The sequence below is a fragment of the Drosophila takahashii genome, chromosome 3R (assembly GCF_030179915.1).
Source record: "Drosophila takahashii strain IR98-3 E-12201 chromosome 3R, DtakHiC1v2, whole genome shotgun sequence".
Classification (NCBI taxonomy): Eukaryota; Metazoa; Arthropoda; class Insecta; order Diptera; family Drosophilidae; genus Drosophila; species Drosophila takahashii.
The window spans coordinates 22,680,406-22,695,091 of NC_091681.1; the positions used below are offsets into that span (position 1 = coordinate 22,680,406).

Below are 14,686 nucleotides of genomic sequence, written 5' to 3' on the forward strand. Positions count from 1 at the left end.
TATGTTCTATAATATTAATCACACCGTAGGAAAGCAGGCTCTAAAAATTATAAATATTAAGTATACGCCGTGTGCCAGCTAGAAAGTCATTTCATATGAAATTCAAAAGGTAAGATCGAGTCGCATTTGACTTTCTAGCTGCCTAGAGCCCGAAGAGTCTCCCTTTTTTTTAATTTCAAAGTTAATATTCCGCATAGTAAGTACTAGTACTGGTAGTGAAAACGAATAATCCACCTCAAATCAAATGGAATTTAGCTAAAGAACAACCTTATTTTTGAGTAAATTCCTTTTTTATTTGGCACGCAATACAAAATATAAAAAGAAAACGTAACTAAAGTTTAGATAATAGAACTCCACAATTTCTCCCACCCATGAGAATTACTATCAAACACGAACACTCATTAACCCACTTTTGAAAACCACCACAAACCCGATACCAAATCAATCCAAATCAAATCGCAGTACCAATGAACTACAAATTTTTCATAGCAAATCAAAATTTTCTTTTGTTTTGTGTGAACTTTTAAACAATTGCAGCTAAATGATTTTGAAATTCGGAAAGGCAAAAAGATTGGTGTTACGATATCATTTAACAATCACCGGCTATTTGTCGGCAATATACCTAAGAATAGAGATCGCGACGAATTAATTGAGGAATTTTCAAAACATGCACGTAAGTGATCCAAAAACCAACAGCAACCACAAACAAAGCAAAAGACCCCCAAAAAAAAGAAAAAAACCCGAGACCCCAAAAAACCAGCCCAGCACAAACCCCAATTGGCTACCAGAATTGGCCAACCCCAATTGTATTAAATAATCCCTTGTAAATGTTTTTAGGGGCGATACTTGCAGAATTGAAAAGCGCATGGAAGCCCACGAAATGATGTATCAATTGGATTTTTGTTTTGCAATTTTCGCTTTTAAAATGCTAAACCCCCAAAATCGAAAAAAAAAATCAAATTATCAAATACTTTGAAACTCCCCCACAAAATTGAAACATTTTACCAAGCGACCAGATTTAAAGGACATGGCTTTTAGTCGAATTTAAAGCCCTGTCCTTGGGTCGATTGCATTTTAACCTCTTTGCCATTATTCTCTCACTCATTCTCTGTAGCGTTAAGCGCTGTTAGTAAATACAACAAAAAAATAATTGTTCTTTATTTTTTTTCCTCGTTTAACATTCCAATTATTAAATGTGCCCAATTTGTTGACATTGAAAACCTGTAGCTAAACAATTCGCTAATCAAAACATTTTGAATATTTTTGAAAAACAAAAATAATAAAGGGATGCCCCTACATAGTTTTTGTTTTAGTGCAGACCTATATCATATACACATAGATAATAAACGGCGCACACAATCCAAAACCAAACCAAACCGAAAAGCGATCCCGCCCCAAAAACCAAAAACCGAAAAGCAAAATATGAAACAGTAATTCGTCTACTCAAATCGATATGTTTTGGCCTATTCATGTTGAATATATAAAATTCATTTACTTAATGACTGGAGACTACAAGCCTTAAAAATGAACTCATTTTACTCTAACTCTCTCTGTATCTATCTCTCACATAAGCGCTACTTCCCCGAGCAATTGATGCAAACGAATCGACGAGAAACTAAGCCAAATTCAAAATCCTATATCCATATTTCGTTGTTACGTTATTGTTCTCTCTATATCTACCGATCTCTCTTTGTATCTCAGTGTACACACCGTTCTCTCTATCTCTTAATCTGTCTAACTCTGGCTATGTTTGTGTATAGTTTTCCCGTTATCGTTTCCATTACTCCAAACGAATAATAAATCCAAGCTCAATGTGTGCTCTATACTTCGTGTTGTGTTTTTGGTTATAACTTTTTTTTAATTTTCCTATTTTAATTGCAACATGTACTATATATAAACAAACAAACAACAACAAAAATAGCAACAGAGGTTTTTTAAGTGTCTTTCTAAATGTGTGTTTCATTTTACAATACTCTCTATATACGTACTACATATCCAACTTAATGTTATACCCCCGCTCTCTCTCTGTAATACTTTCTCTAAATCTCGAACCTTGCATACACAAAACCGAAAATGTTATTAGCTTAGCGCATTCAATTATTCAAAAATATTTCAAAAAGTTAAAGCAAGCAGCAATTGTTGGCATTGGTTTTCAGAATCATCTAATTCGCTCTACATATTAAATAGAGATTCAGACAACGGAAATGCTCATTATTTTACATAACCCAATCAAAAAAAAAAAAGAAAATAAAAAAGCGCAGGCGATAGTGTAAAATTTTGTGCATTTCTGTTCAAATATACAATTTATTTATAAAAATAATCGCCCAGAGTGCGTCCCAGTGTCTTATCACCTGTACTCTCAAACATTATCGCACACAAACAAACACCTGCCAAGCCAATACCAATACAGATACAAATACTTTTTTGTTGTATTACTTTCGTTTCAATTTTTACATATGCAACCAACTAATCATATTGCATTTGAATTGATAACACGATTTATATTTACCGTACTCAAATGACAATTTTCTTTATTTAAAAATAAACCTGATCCCGAATCTGAACCTATAGCTGGCCTTTACGAGGTAATCATATACAGTTCGCCAGATGATAAGAAAAAGAACCGCGGCTTCTGCTTTCTCGAATACGAGTCACACAAGGCGGCATCTTTGGCCAAACGAAGACTTGGCACTGGAAGAATCAAGGTGAGTCTACAGATCTTCGGTGGTATTTGAAATTGGATTTTAATAAATGGTGTATTTTCAGGTTTGGGGATGTGATATAATAGTCGACTGGGCCGATCCACAGGAGGAACCGGATGAGCAGACTATGTCCAAGGTTAAAGTTCTTTATGTGCGAAATCTAACCCAGGACGTCTCAGAGGATAAACTAAAGGTAATTGCTATAAAAAATGTAAATAATAATAATCTAATATCATGTTCTATTAACAGGAGCAATTTGAGCAATATGGAAAGGTGGAACGCGTTAAGAAAATTAAAGACTATGCCTTTATACACTTTGAGGATCGTGATAGCGCCGTCGAAGCTATGCGTGGCCTTAATGGCAAGGAGATCGGCGCCTCAAATATTGAGGTGGGTTTTTTGCACTCTAAAATAAACTTAAAACACATATTTATATATATTTTGTTTTCCTTGCAGGTCTCTCTAGCCAAACCTCCTTCAGACAAAAAGAAAAAGGAGGAAATTCTGCGGGCTCGTGAGCGCCGTATGATGCAAATGATGCAAGCGCGTCCCGGGATCGTGGGGTAAGTACTTCCAGATCCAACTTTACATTTAATTCCGCACCCGAATACTCGACCTTGTCCAGCACGCAAGACCTACAAAACAAACAATTGGCGCAAAATTCCAAAATCAATTAAAATTGAAAAGTGCATTTAGTTTATGCAATCCATTGGGCAACTTAGATTTCGGCTAAATTCAAATTGAAAATGTCTGTTTGCTTTTCCAGTCGCCACCACCCCTATCAAATCAGTCAATTAATTATATTTATATTTTATTATTGTTTTCTTTCTTTCTTTCTTAAACGATTGCCATTGCCCGCTACGCGAATGAACTTTACATCCAAAAACACAAAAAACGTTTTTTGTTGTCCCCCCGCACACGAAAAACCATAACCAAAAAACCGCACTCAATTTATATACGAATGCCATATGTCCGTGTGGGATTGCCTTGTAAAGATTTGAAACCTTGTCTCCATACAGAAATCTGTCGCCGACACATCCCAGCATGATGTCCTTGACGCCCATGCGCCTCCAAGGGGCGCGCATGCCGCTGCGTACGCCGATACCTCGCGAATACGGTAAGTTTGGCAAATTCGCCAAGTGAATTGAGAGCCATATCCGTGTCCTTCGGATGCGTTCTAGATGTCTCTGTATCTGTATCTGTATGTATATGCATAGCTAGCCATAGTGCATAGCTATGATAATCATCTTGATGATGTTGATGAGGAGATGAGGAGGCCGCAAGCGCCTTCATTTTCGGGACTCTACACAATTGAGAAAAAATACTTTATAACTTTTGTTAATTTGGTTTAGTTATCGTAGTCAATTAGCCAAGTTGTTAGGCACACTCACACACACACACCACACTAACACCACTCATACACCCACACACACACACATAGCGTATTGATCGAGTACTCTTGTAACTTGTCGGTTTGTTTTTAGTTCGAAAGTCTAACCGAAACGCAGCAGCTACTGAACCAACAACCTAACACTAATCCGGTCTGAAGTTTAAGCCTTAAGTTGAACGATATCAATATCATCATGTCTGCCATCGAACGCAACGTTTTGTTACCCTCTGTTTATCTTGATTATTGTTTTTCCTCGCCTCATCATTTAAGTTATTTAAGGTTTAGAAAGCGCGCGCTATATCCACTAACATTTGTATAATCGTCCCTAAAAATAACAAAACTACAGACGAACCACACACAAGCACACCCTCACACTCACTTTCACTCTCACCCAAAAGCCCCAAAGTCACGCTTAGCACTGCCCCTGAGTCCCAAAGTCGAGTGAGAAAACGTATCCAGCTAGATCGAGATTAACCAACCAACCAACCCACTAACCTTAAGATCTCTGACCATTGGCAATCAATTGAAGTAACTTGAATATAACCATTTCTCACTGATTTCTATTACTTTCCCCATCTTTGACTAATCGTAAACGTTGTTTCTTTCTTTCCGATACTCTCGCATTTGCAAGTTATATGTCAATGCTCTGTTTATGTAACTCCACTATAATTATTATCCCTGGTTTATTTGCATGTCCGTGTGTTTTGTTTCCTTATCGATGTTGTCCAGTTATTATTATGGTTTTATAAGTAACCTATCTTCGACTCTCCCCATCCCTCCGATCCGAACTCTCTGTGTCGCCAAGTGCAGGGCATCAAAAATAACACATACTCTCAAATCATAAAGCATAGACATTAGACATTAAATCCTTAAACGTTGTCCATAGTTGTTTACGATAATTAAATGTTGCAATTGTGTTCTCTGTGTAGCGAATGTTAAGCACCCTGTATACTGTTTGATGTTATATCACCGGTAAGTAACCCTAAGTCTCATCTACTTAAGTCGCATACCGATTCGCGTGTGTAAAAACCACCAAGACCACCCAACAACAACCACAGACAAAACCACCAATCCATCTATATATTACCCCCCCTCGAGTTTTAATTGTTGCGTCACAGTACGCGCCCGATTCGTTGAACACATTGGCAAAGTGAATTGGCAGCATAATGATATATCAAATATCAAGGGAGGTGTTTAGGCTTAGGCTCTCTATAGAGAAGGTCTCCCCCGTATATCGTAGCCCATTTAGAATCCCGAACCTAATCCTAATGCCAACCAACCTACCTACTACCTACCAGACTACGATTACGACTATTTCGGTTTCTCGGACTATCGCCAAGGGGCCTATGCCAACGAGTCGTTCTACGAGGAGCTGTACCGCTCGTACGATCAGGATTACAACTACTATGAGTACCCGGGTGGCGCCACCACCACCGGGAGCAGTGGGGGCGGAGCGAGTGTGGCCGGCAGTTCGGTGGTTCCGCTCTCGGCCGGCGGCTCGCAGAACTCTCCGCTGGCCAGTGGTCAGCGATCGGCCAGAGGATCGACCAGTGGTCCCAGTGGTTCGACGGGCGTTATGGTGCGTTTTTTGTATATCGAAAGAAAAGTATCTTATCTTATATTAGACCCCATCGAATCGGAGTGTACAATTCGAAGAACAATGAGAAAACACAACGCACACAGAAACACAAGATTTGTAGAGTTCGTTTTGATTTGAATACTTACTTTGATTTAGAGATGCCCTCAGTTGATTGCCTTCCTGTCTTGTAGTTAGTTTATTTCGTATTTTTTTGTATTTGATTTATTTCCGAAAAACAAAAACGCTTCATCATTTGGCTTTAATTTCCCCAAAAATATGTTCTCTTTGTTTCGTTTATATGAAGTCAAAATTTGCACGTCTCTTGCTGCCAAATTCCACCAAACACCACCCACTATTCACCCAAACCCACGCCCACGCCCACACTACACCACCACCCACAGACACAGAAACACGTGCACGCCCATTGCCGGAAAAAGGATTTTATTTGTTGTTGCTTGTTTCGCCTTGTTTTCGCTTTACCCATGGAAACATCCAGTAATTTAAGGACTCGACGCGCCACGCCGCAATCGCAAAAATTAACAAACGGTGCTTTATTACGCTTAACTTATGCTTTGCTTGTACGTATACCCTACCTGCTTATTTATTTATGTTTTAATTGCACCATCCATATCGCCAGGCTGAATATAACCATTAATAATATATTTATGAGCTGAACACGACGTGCTGACGTTTTAATTTTAATTAATTTTTAGCAATTAAGCGAAGCTTCGTTTTAATTACCATTGCGCACCCAAGTGTGCGTCGCTTTATGTTAAACTTAAAATATTTATATTTTGTATCAACGCAAACGCTTTAATGTTTAAACCAATTAACCGCATTACGCTTATTGTACTCTTTTTAGTTAAATTATAAAACAAATTTACAAACATGGTAAAGTTATTTTTTGAATATTGTGTCAATCGCAAGAGGCAAAACTTTTGTTGCTTGGACTTGAACGTTTCAAGCGCCCCAGATCCGTTGTTATAAGTATATTATAATACCCAATTGACTAGTTAAATGCTCACTCAGTTTACACATAATACAGAGAACAATCTATATACATCTTAGTAATTTCTATATAAATAATACATACTTTATATGCATACATTACATATCGTGTATGTACAATCAAACAAACAGTTTTTACACCAAGAATCTAACGCGTTTATTTCGATTTTTTTCTTTTCTTTTCTTTCTTTTTATGTGTTCTTGTTATATACTTATCTATATACAAACAATTCATTTGTTTTTCGGTACAATATGACAAAAAACAACAAATCTTGAAAAAAAAAATTATATATATGTTCGTCAAAACCAAAAAAAACCCACATTAAAATTACAAATTCTATCTCTGCCACCAACCTAATCAAAATCAAAACGAAAATCAACCACCAACCAAACGACCAAATCTAAAACAAAATCGTTAACCTTTCGATTCAAAAAACCAAAAACAAAACTCTTTTCTGACCTCCCCCCTTTCCGAAAACGCAACCGCTCCAAATTCGAAATTCTCATCGATTCGACAAATCAAAATTCCAAATCAATTCAAAAACGTACTTTTATTTTGCTTACTCTTTCGTTCAATTCGAAATTTGAAATGACCAAAAATTTGACAATTATCTTGGCGATCCATATATATACAAACACATTCAATTATGTATGAAAAACAATGCTAATACTATTGAAAAATTGTAAACGCAAATTGAAATTCGAACAAAAATCTCGAAACCTGAAAAACTGAAATCAAAAACGAAATCAAAATGCAAAACCAAACCAACGACCGATGGATAACCGAAAATGATGGAAAATGGAAACACGAATCTGGAAATGCATAAAACACGCTCTCGAACCACCCACCACCCCCACACACACACACACTCGAAACTCCACGTACACGTACATACACACACACCCACACCACCCCACAAAACGCAACTAATGCATGCAATTATGACGATGACGATGTGATGATGATCGATAATGATGACGCCGCAACCACTGTGCCATTGAAATGTGATCACAATGATGATGATGATGTGGACGTGGATATGTGGACGTGTAGGGAGTTGGTCGTGGGCATGGAATCACAGTGCCGCGTGGCAGAGTCGTTGGCCAACGTGGCAGCATCAGTCGTCTGGGGGCCCAAACAGCGCCACAGGCGGCGGCAGCGGCAGCGGCGGCGGGACAGGCGGCGGCGGCGGTAGCTCAGCGGGGGGCCACCGGTCAGGGGGCGCCGGCAGCACCCGGGGGGGTCCGTGGGGTGGTGCCAACGCGTCCCAGCGTTCGTGGCACCCAGCACGTCAAGCCGCTACAAAATTTACCAGGTGAGCTCAACAAAAACACAAAGAACGTACTCTCGTATCTCAATAAATACACCACAACAAAAATACCAAAACCAAAATCAAAACCAACCAACAAAAAGAAAAAACAAACCAATCAAATTCAAACCAAATCAAATCCAACCGAATCGAATCCAAAAAACAATCCCAACAACCTGCGCCAAGTGAAAACTGCATAATCAAACCAACAACAGCGACAAACTTGAGAGAATATATATGTGTACATTGCAAAAGTCGAATTCATATAAATTAATAAGTAAAGACAAGTAAAAATGTAAACATGCATACATGATATACCACCCACACCCTAAGAACACACACACAACACCCATCACGCGCACAAAACACAAAAACGAACATAACGAGAGATTTTAATATAGTGTGAAAAACCCCTACCCATCCCCCAAAAAAGGTCACTTCAATGTCGTGTGTATCGCATTTGTAACTGTTCTAAATGTTGTAAAGTTTTACCCATCTTTAATTATTTTTTTTTGAATTCCATTATCCAATATTAATACTTTTCTTCTTAAATGTTCATTTGTGATCCAAGTAGTTGAGCTCTTGCTGCTTACGATTGTGATTACGATTTTTAATTTTTTCTCTTTAAACGCTGAGATGTATGCTACATTTTTTTGATGCATGTCTTTGGTTTTTTCTCATCTCCAATTGTAAGCAGCAATTGACAGAAACGCCCATTAAAAACAGAAACCAACCCACCCTCACACACACACACACAATCGAACATCGCCTATGTATATGGAAAGCCATTATAACAAATTATGTAATTGTTTATACGCATATTGTCTTGGATATGTACCTAACTACTATATATGAGCAATGTCTGTAAACGTTTATGAATCGATTAGTATTTATGTCCCACAAACACCCAAGCACAGAGAATCTATTGTCACCTACTAATTAAGCGCCATAGAGAGTCGAAGAGTCGTGTGGGAAGAGCTGAGGCATTATTCGCACACATCTCTGATCCGATTAATATCTATGTTTGTCCCTAACCCCCGAACCGCAAACACCCATCGAAAAAAGAAACCCATCCAAAATTTTGACGTACGTGTATATAATTTTTTGTGTTTTTTTTCTACCCCGCGATGATTTGTTGGCCACCAGCTAATAAATAATATACTTATACAAATGATACGCGTTTCAAGATTGAACTGATCGATTGCGATTGCACAAATCTAAATATATGAAAACCTTTATTTATACATTATTTATATTCTAGCCCATTACTTTAACAATATACATATAATATTTTGTGTGATTTTATGTATATCGAATTGTGAGTCTTGTTAATTAATTATCCATCATGCTTTGCAAAGCCCAAAAAAAAAACAACAAAAAATATACAAAAATAGTCTAGTAACCTATACACACATGTATACCAATATGACCTTATATATGTATAATATAACCACCCTTTAACATTTCATACATATCATATTCACACACAGGGTGACACCAAAACCAACTGAGATCGTTTTTATTTATTTTACGTATAAACAAATACTAATCGATTCGTGTATTATGTTTACAACACGCACACACACCAACCAATTTTTGTTATAATTTGTTGTCAATGGAATCTATACTTGTATCTATATACATAAATATAGCGGAGAACCCCCAACCAGATCACGCTTTTGCCCCAGTAATGTGGGTTGCCTAACACGATCTGGCAAAAGCGTGATGACCCCAAGAAGCACCTAATCCACACACACCCAAAAAAAAAACACGAAACTCCACCACCCACCGCCCGATCACCTGCTTCCGTTTTGAACACGCTTTACATTTTTGTGGCTGTATTCGTAGATACTTTTTGTCTTTCAAGGAAGACTCGTTTTTATTTACTGTTAGAATGCTTCACACACACATGCTCATTACCATATACAAACAAGCGCTTTGTCAGCGAAAAAAAAAGAAATACACACCCCAAAAAAAACTAAAAATGAATGCAAAAACCAAAAAAAAAAAAAAAAAACCAAAAACCTAAATCTGTTTCTAGCTGGAGCTGCACTCAAGACATTTATGGAGGGCAACTAAGCGTAGCACATCGATCACCTCCTCGGTCAGCGACAAGAGTCGCTCTCCGACCAAGAAGCGTAAAGTCCATAGGTCCTCACATAGCAAAACCAAGTCACACAAGTCCAAGAAGCATTCCCACAAATCCAAGTCGTCTCGGCCCGAAAAAGCTAAGAAATCCAAGCGGAAGTCCGAATAAGCCAAATTCAATCCGTCCCAAGAACACCACACCCCATACATCTATATATTCGAAGTGAATATATATCATCATTTTTTTTTTGTTTTTCAAAATCAAATCCAAACGAAGAAACTCGTCATTGGCATTCGAGGACAAATTCAAGAACACTCACATCACTCATCTGTCGCATTCAAGAAGATGCTGCATCAAAATCATTAGCGCCAGATCAGATCAGTTCAGCCCTGTGAACAGAACGTTCCGCCGTCAAGCAACCGAAAGAAGTCCTTGCTAAATTCAAAATTTCAAATTAGGAATGGACAAACCCCATCCCCGCACACTCTTGCCAAGGCCCATTTCACATATGAATCCCGAACCTTTCAAGTACAGCGCTCTGTTATTCATCATCGATCTGGCGGAAGATCATTTTTTGTAATTGTATAACCTCGTCCCGGTTATCGCCGCTACCCATACTGTTAGCTGTACTAAATGTTCCATGTTCCTTGTCAGGCGATAATATCATGTACAATGTTTTACTTACAAAAAACCAATTTGGTAATTGTTAACTCCCCACACAAACACGAATATACTCAGCACCTTTAACATCACAATCACACACAACACAATATATATTTGTACATGTAATCATGTCCCCAAGTCCCTGGCGTTATGTCGATTTAACACGATTTCCCCGATTTGTGATGTGTAAAACCAATGATGAGATAAATTAAACGAACAAATGATCAAAATGTGTTGTCTTTAATATTTTTGGAAAAAACACAACCGACCGTCTCGCCCCCTCATTTACTACTACCAGTAACTACTACTGCTTACAAAGCGAAATCAAAATGGACAAAATCATTAAAATGGTGCTACTAAAATAACTAATACAACGTCAAGACAACCCCCATTCGAACCATAGACCAGTTGAACTTAATCCAATCAAAAACAACCAACTACCAAAACAAAGAAATAATAGCAACAACTTTGAACCATTTTTGTATTAACACCATTTTTAACTCTCTTTCTCTTTTTTTTCTTTCGAAAAACACCTTCACCACCCACCCAAAAAAAAACCAACACTCAACGCACACCAAAAACAACCGAATGCCATCCAAAAAAACCTCCAACCATCCACCGATTGCGGTCACCAATCTGCAGTAGTCGGTAAACGTAAGTTCGATGGAGGTCACCAAAATCCGGCAGATGTTAAGCGACGTTACCCGAGCGGTTTAATAGGAAATGGCGGCAGTTGGGGCAGTTTACCGCTACCACAGCAACCTTTAGGCACCAATGGTGAACAGTGGTACATGGATACGTTTTCGGCATGGAGTTAAAACCACACAGCAACCCAATTGAAATCAATTAAAAGCATCATTAACGACAACAGCAGCCACACCAGGAAGTTACAGCCACAAATAATAATATTCTCCAAGCGACATCCTGGAAAAGAATCCTTCGCGTCATAGTAAAAAAAAAACCCAAAAAATAATAGCAACCAATCTTAAAAGCAATAAATTTAATTTCAACAAACTATATAAGGTATAAGAAATACAATTAGCCACAATTCAAAAGCATTGTTTAGCGACTCGTTTCGATCTTAGTTTTTTTGCTATGAACGCCGTAGATTGCGTCCCTCTAAATAACTATAATAACAAGTCAAGAAATCAAGAAATCAGCAATAGCAGCAACAAATATGTCGAGTAGAGTATATGTATTGTATGTAATCACTTAAATAGCCTTTGCAGCGAGAGCATTTTAAACGAAAACCTTTCATTTAGCGAAACAAGTTTAGCAGATTTGCCCAAAACAATTTTTAAAAGCATCAGCCTCACAACTTAGATAAACCAAAGTCAAGTCGTTTTAAAAGTTCACAACAAAAAGTATAAGGAAATTTGTCTCATAGCGTTTTTAACTCGAAATTGAAATTGAAACAATAATTGAGCATATATAGCAAAACCTATAAGAAAATTACAAACAAAATATATTAAATATATTTATCTATAACTATATAGAGAGAGCAGTCTAAGCCCAAACAGATTGATTTTAAATCTTAAGCAGCATGTAGCACCCCTTTTATACATTGAAAAAGCGTAAACAACCAAATTCAAAACCAATTCGACTCGAAACCTTTTACAATATTTACATGGGCATTACAAAAATAGCAAGTGAAAAGCCAATTTTAGACAAGCGATTTCTTCTTTTGTATATAGCCAATGGAAAGCTGGCAAGCGCTGAAGCCGAAGACATATGGAAATCCCAGACATATATACACGAGATCAAGCTCAGATGAATTGAAAAGCTGTTTAATATTCTAAGAACACCAAGAAACACAATTCAAGTTGAAAAGCAAAGCTTAGTGAGGAAACATTGACTGACAAAAATAAAGAAAAAAGAAAAAACAAATTATTAATTAGATTGAATGAGTTGATATGAGAACGATAAGCAAATACAAAAATTAAAACGCAGCCGGCATTGTTATATAATGCGACTGGCGACTGCAACCGGCAAGACTTTCTGCATAAATTCGAAAACAAACTATTTTTTAACAACGTAAGTTTTAGGCAACTTCAAATCAATTATCTGTCAGAAGTAAAAAAAGAAAAAAATATGTAGAGCTAAGTAATTGCACACATACAAAACTACACTTAAAACTCACTGATAATACTGATAAGCAGATTTAAATCGCAAATCAACAAGAAATTTGACTAGTGTCTGCAAATCGAAGCAACGAATTAGGAAGAGAACACACTGACGCGGAGACAACACATCACAAACAGTAAAAGTAATGAGCCTAATAATAAAATTGATTATGAATTTTAATAACAATAACGCATACTTAATATTAACACTTGTAACGAGTACGATTGAACGATCGAATCGTGCTTAATGTTGGATAAAGCAAAGATAACTAAAACTATAAAATCAATTAGCCAACGCTCAAGTGCAAATTAGCAGAAGAACTAAAATTCTATTTAAAATCCACTTATCTAATATCGAATTCAGATTAAACTCTTTTTCCCCACTTTCCTTTACTCATCATCTATAACTGCTACGCACACAGATAATACGGAAGAGAACACAGCCCTAAGCTAAAGTAATGAATATATCAAGCTGACTTGCAAAAAACTTAACTAACTCCATGCCTAAAAAAATAAAACGCCACACACGTGTCAAAATACGTTTATGTAGGGAAAATTATTGAAACAAAAACTTGCCCGTTTTTTTTCTACTTTGCAAAATTTTAACGAAAAATTGTTTGGTTGAACAAAAATTCTGTCGTTTACGTTTCCGCTATTGCTAGATCTCAAGTAAAGCAAAAAGTTAATTAATATATATAAATGTATAAAACAAAAATATATAAATTAGTTTTAAACTAACGAAAGAATACTTCCAATTTTGAACTCAAGTATAAAGCAAAATACAAACTGTTGGCAGTTGATAAAGGACGCGTGTGTTTTAAAACGTATCTATGAACATTGTTCAGCATAAGCCTAAAAACAATAACTTTTTTTAAATTTAAAAATACACATACACAGACACACACACCAAGCAGTTGCCTAAAGTAAAAAATAAAAGAAAAACGAAGTAATGAATTAAAAAAAACATGAATTAAAACTTGCGCAAAATTTGCAAACCAGCAAAGAACTTTAAATACATAATATTAGCCACAAACAATAAGAGAATATATACAACAAATTCTAAATGACCATAGTTAAGCTTAAATTTAGTAACACTCACATACATACACTCACACACACATATACACATAATTATTAAAGTAAAGTAAACTGTCGTTGTAGGGGATGAGAAGTGTGCGCCATTTTCTAACTACAATAACAAGAGAAAAAAAATTACTAAAATATTTACCCATTTTTTATTTTTGATAAGTTTCCCTATGAATTTCCTTAAATATTTGACCTTTTTATTGAGAGAGCATTTCACGCAATTGCAATTGATTGTTGCCTTCGAAAAAGAAAGGAGATAATAATTTTAACACTTTTATAATTTTTTTTCTTTAAACACACACAAACACAACAAATAAATTAATTTGATAAGGAAGTGAATTATGAAAATTCTATAACGCCGCGTCTTTTTGCATGCAAAATTTTCGATTTTTCGCCCTAGAAATTTCCACATTTGGTGACTTAAAACCTTTGAACCCAATTCAAATTGCAAATATATAAATATAATTAATTTTAACGATTTGTTTAATTCGATAACTGTACTGATTTTATATTGTTTTAAATTTGTAATTTAATTTGTAAGTTTTTATTGTTAATGTGTTTTTTCTATTGTAAACTAAAACTAAACTAAATCTATAAACCGATTGGCAAATTGTTACACAATCCGTTAAAGTTAGCCTAGCCGATTTCGTCGATTCAAAAATTGAGAATGAAATTTTTACCAAAATTATGTGCCGTTATTTAGAAACCATTTCTTTGGAAGCCTAAAATTTACCTA

General features: G+C 36.4%; 1 protein-coding gene and 1 long non-coding RNA gene across 21 annotated transcripts in view; both read left to right on the forward strand.

Annotated features, from left to right (window-relative positions):
* Syp (synaptotagmin binding cytoplasmic RNA interacting protein) overlaps positions 1-11,779 on the forward strand; it is a 56,672-nt gene extending 44,893 nt beyond the window's left edge. For 3 of the 20 annotated variants that reach the window (XM_017147959.3, XM_017147961.3, XM_017147957.3), the window contains 8 exons: positions 2,572-2,705; positions 2,767-2,895; positions 2,952-3,092; positions 3,159-3,265; positions 3,698-3,819; positions 5,391-5,671; positions 7,734-7,995; positions 11,384-11,779. In XM_017147959.3, coding sequence (XP_017003448.2) covers positions 2,572-2,705; positions 2,767-2,895; positions 2,952-3,092; positions 3,159-3,265; positions 3,698-3,819; positions 5,391-5,671; positions 7,734-7,995; positions 11,384-11,559 — 1,352 coding nt within the window. In that variant the 3' untranslated portion in view covers positions 11,560-11,779. Of the gene's footprint in view, positions 1-537; positions 674-2,571; positions 2,706-2,766; positions 2,896-2,951; positions 3,093-3,158; positions 3,266-3,697; positions 3,820-5,390; positions 5,672-7,733; positions 7,996-10,030; positions 10,972-11,383 lie in introns of those variants that run through there. The other 17 variants (XM_044394301.2, XM_017147964.3, XM_017147968.3 and 14 more) reach the window with 13 other exon arrangements.
* LOC138913491 (uncharacterized) lies at positions 5,681-7,024 on the forward strand. The gene is made up of 2 exons (XR_011419257.1): positions 5,681-6,249; positions 6,309-7,024. It is a non-coding gene; the product is annotated as an uncharacterized lncRNA (long non-coding RNA).
* Positions 11,780-14,686: the final 2,907 nt, after the last annotated feature.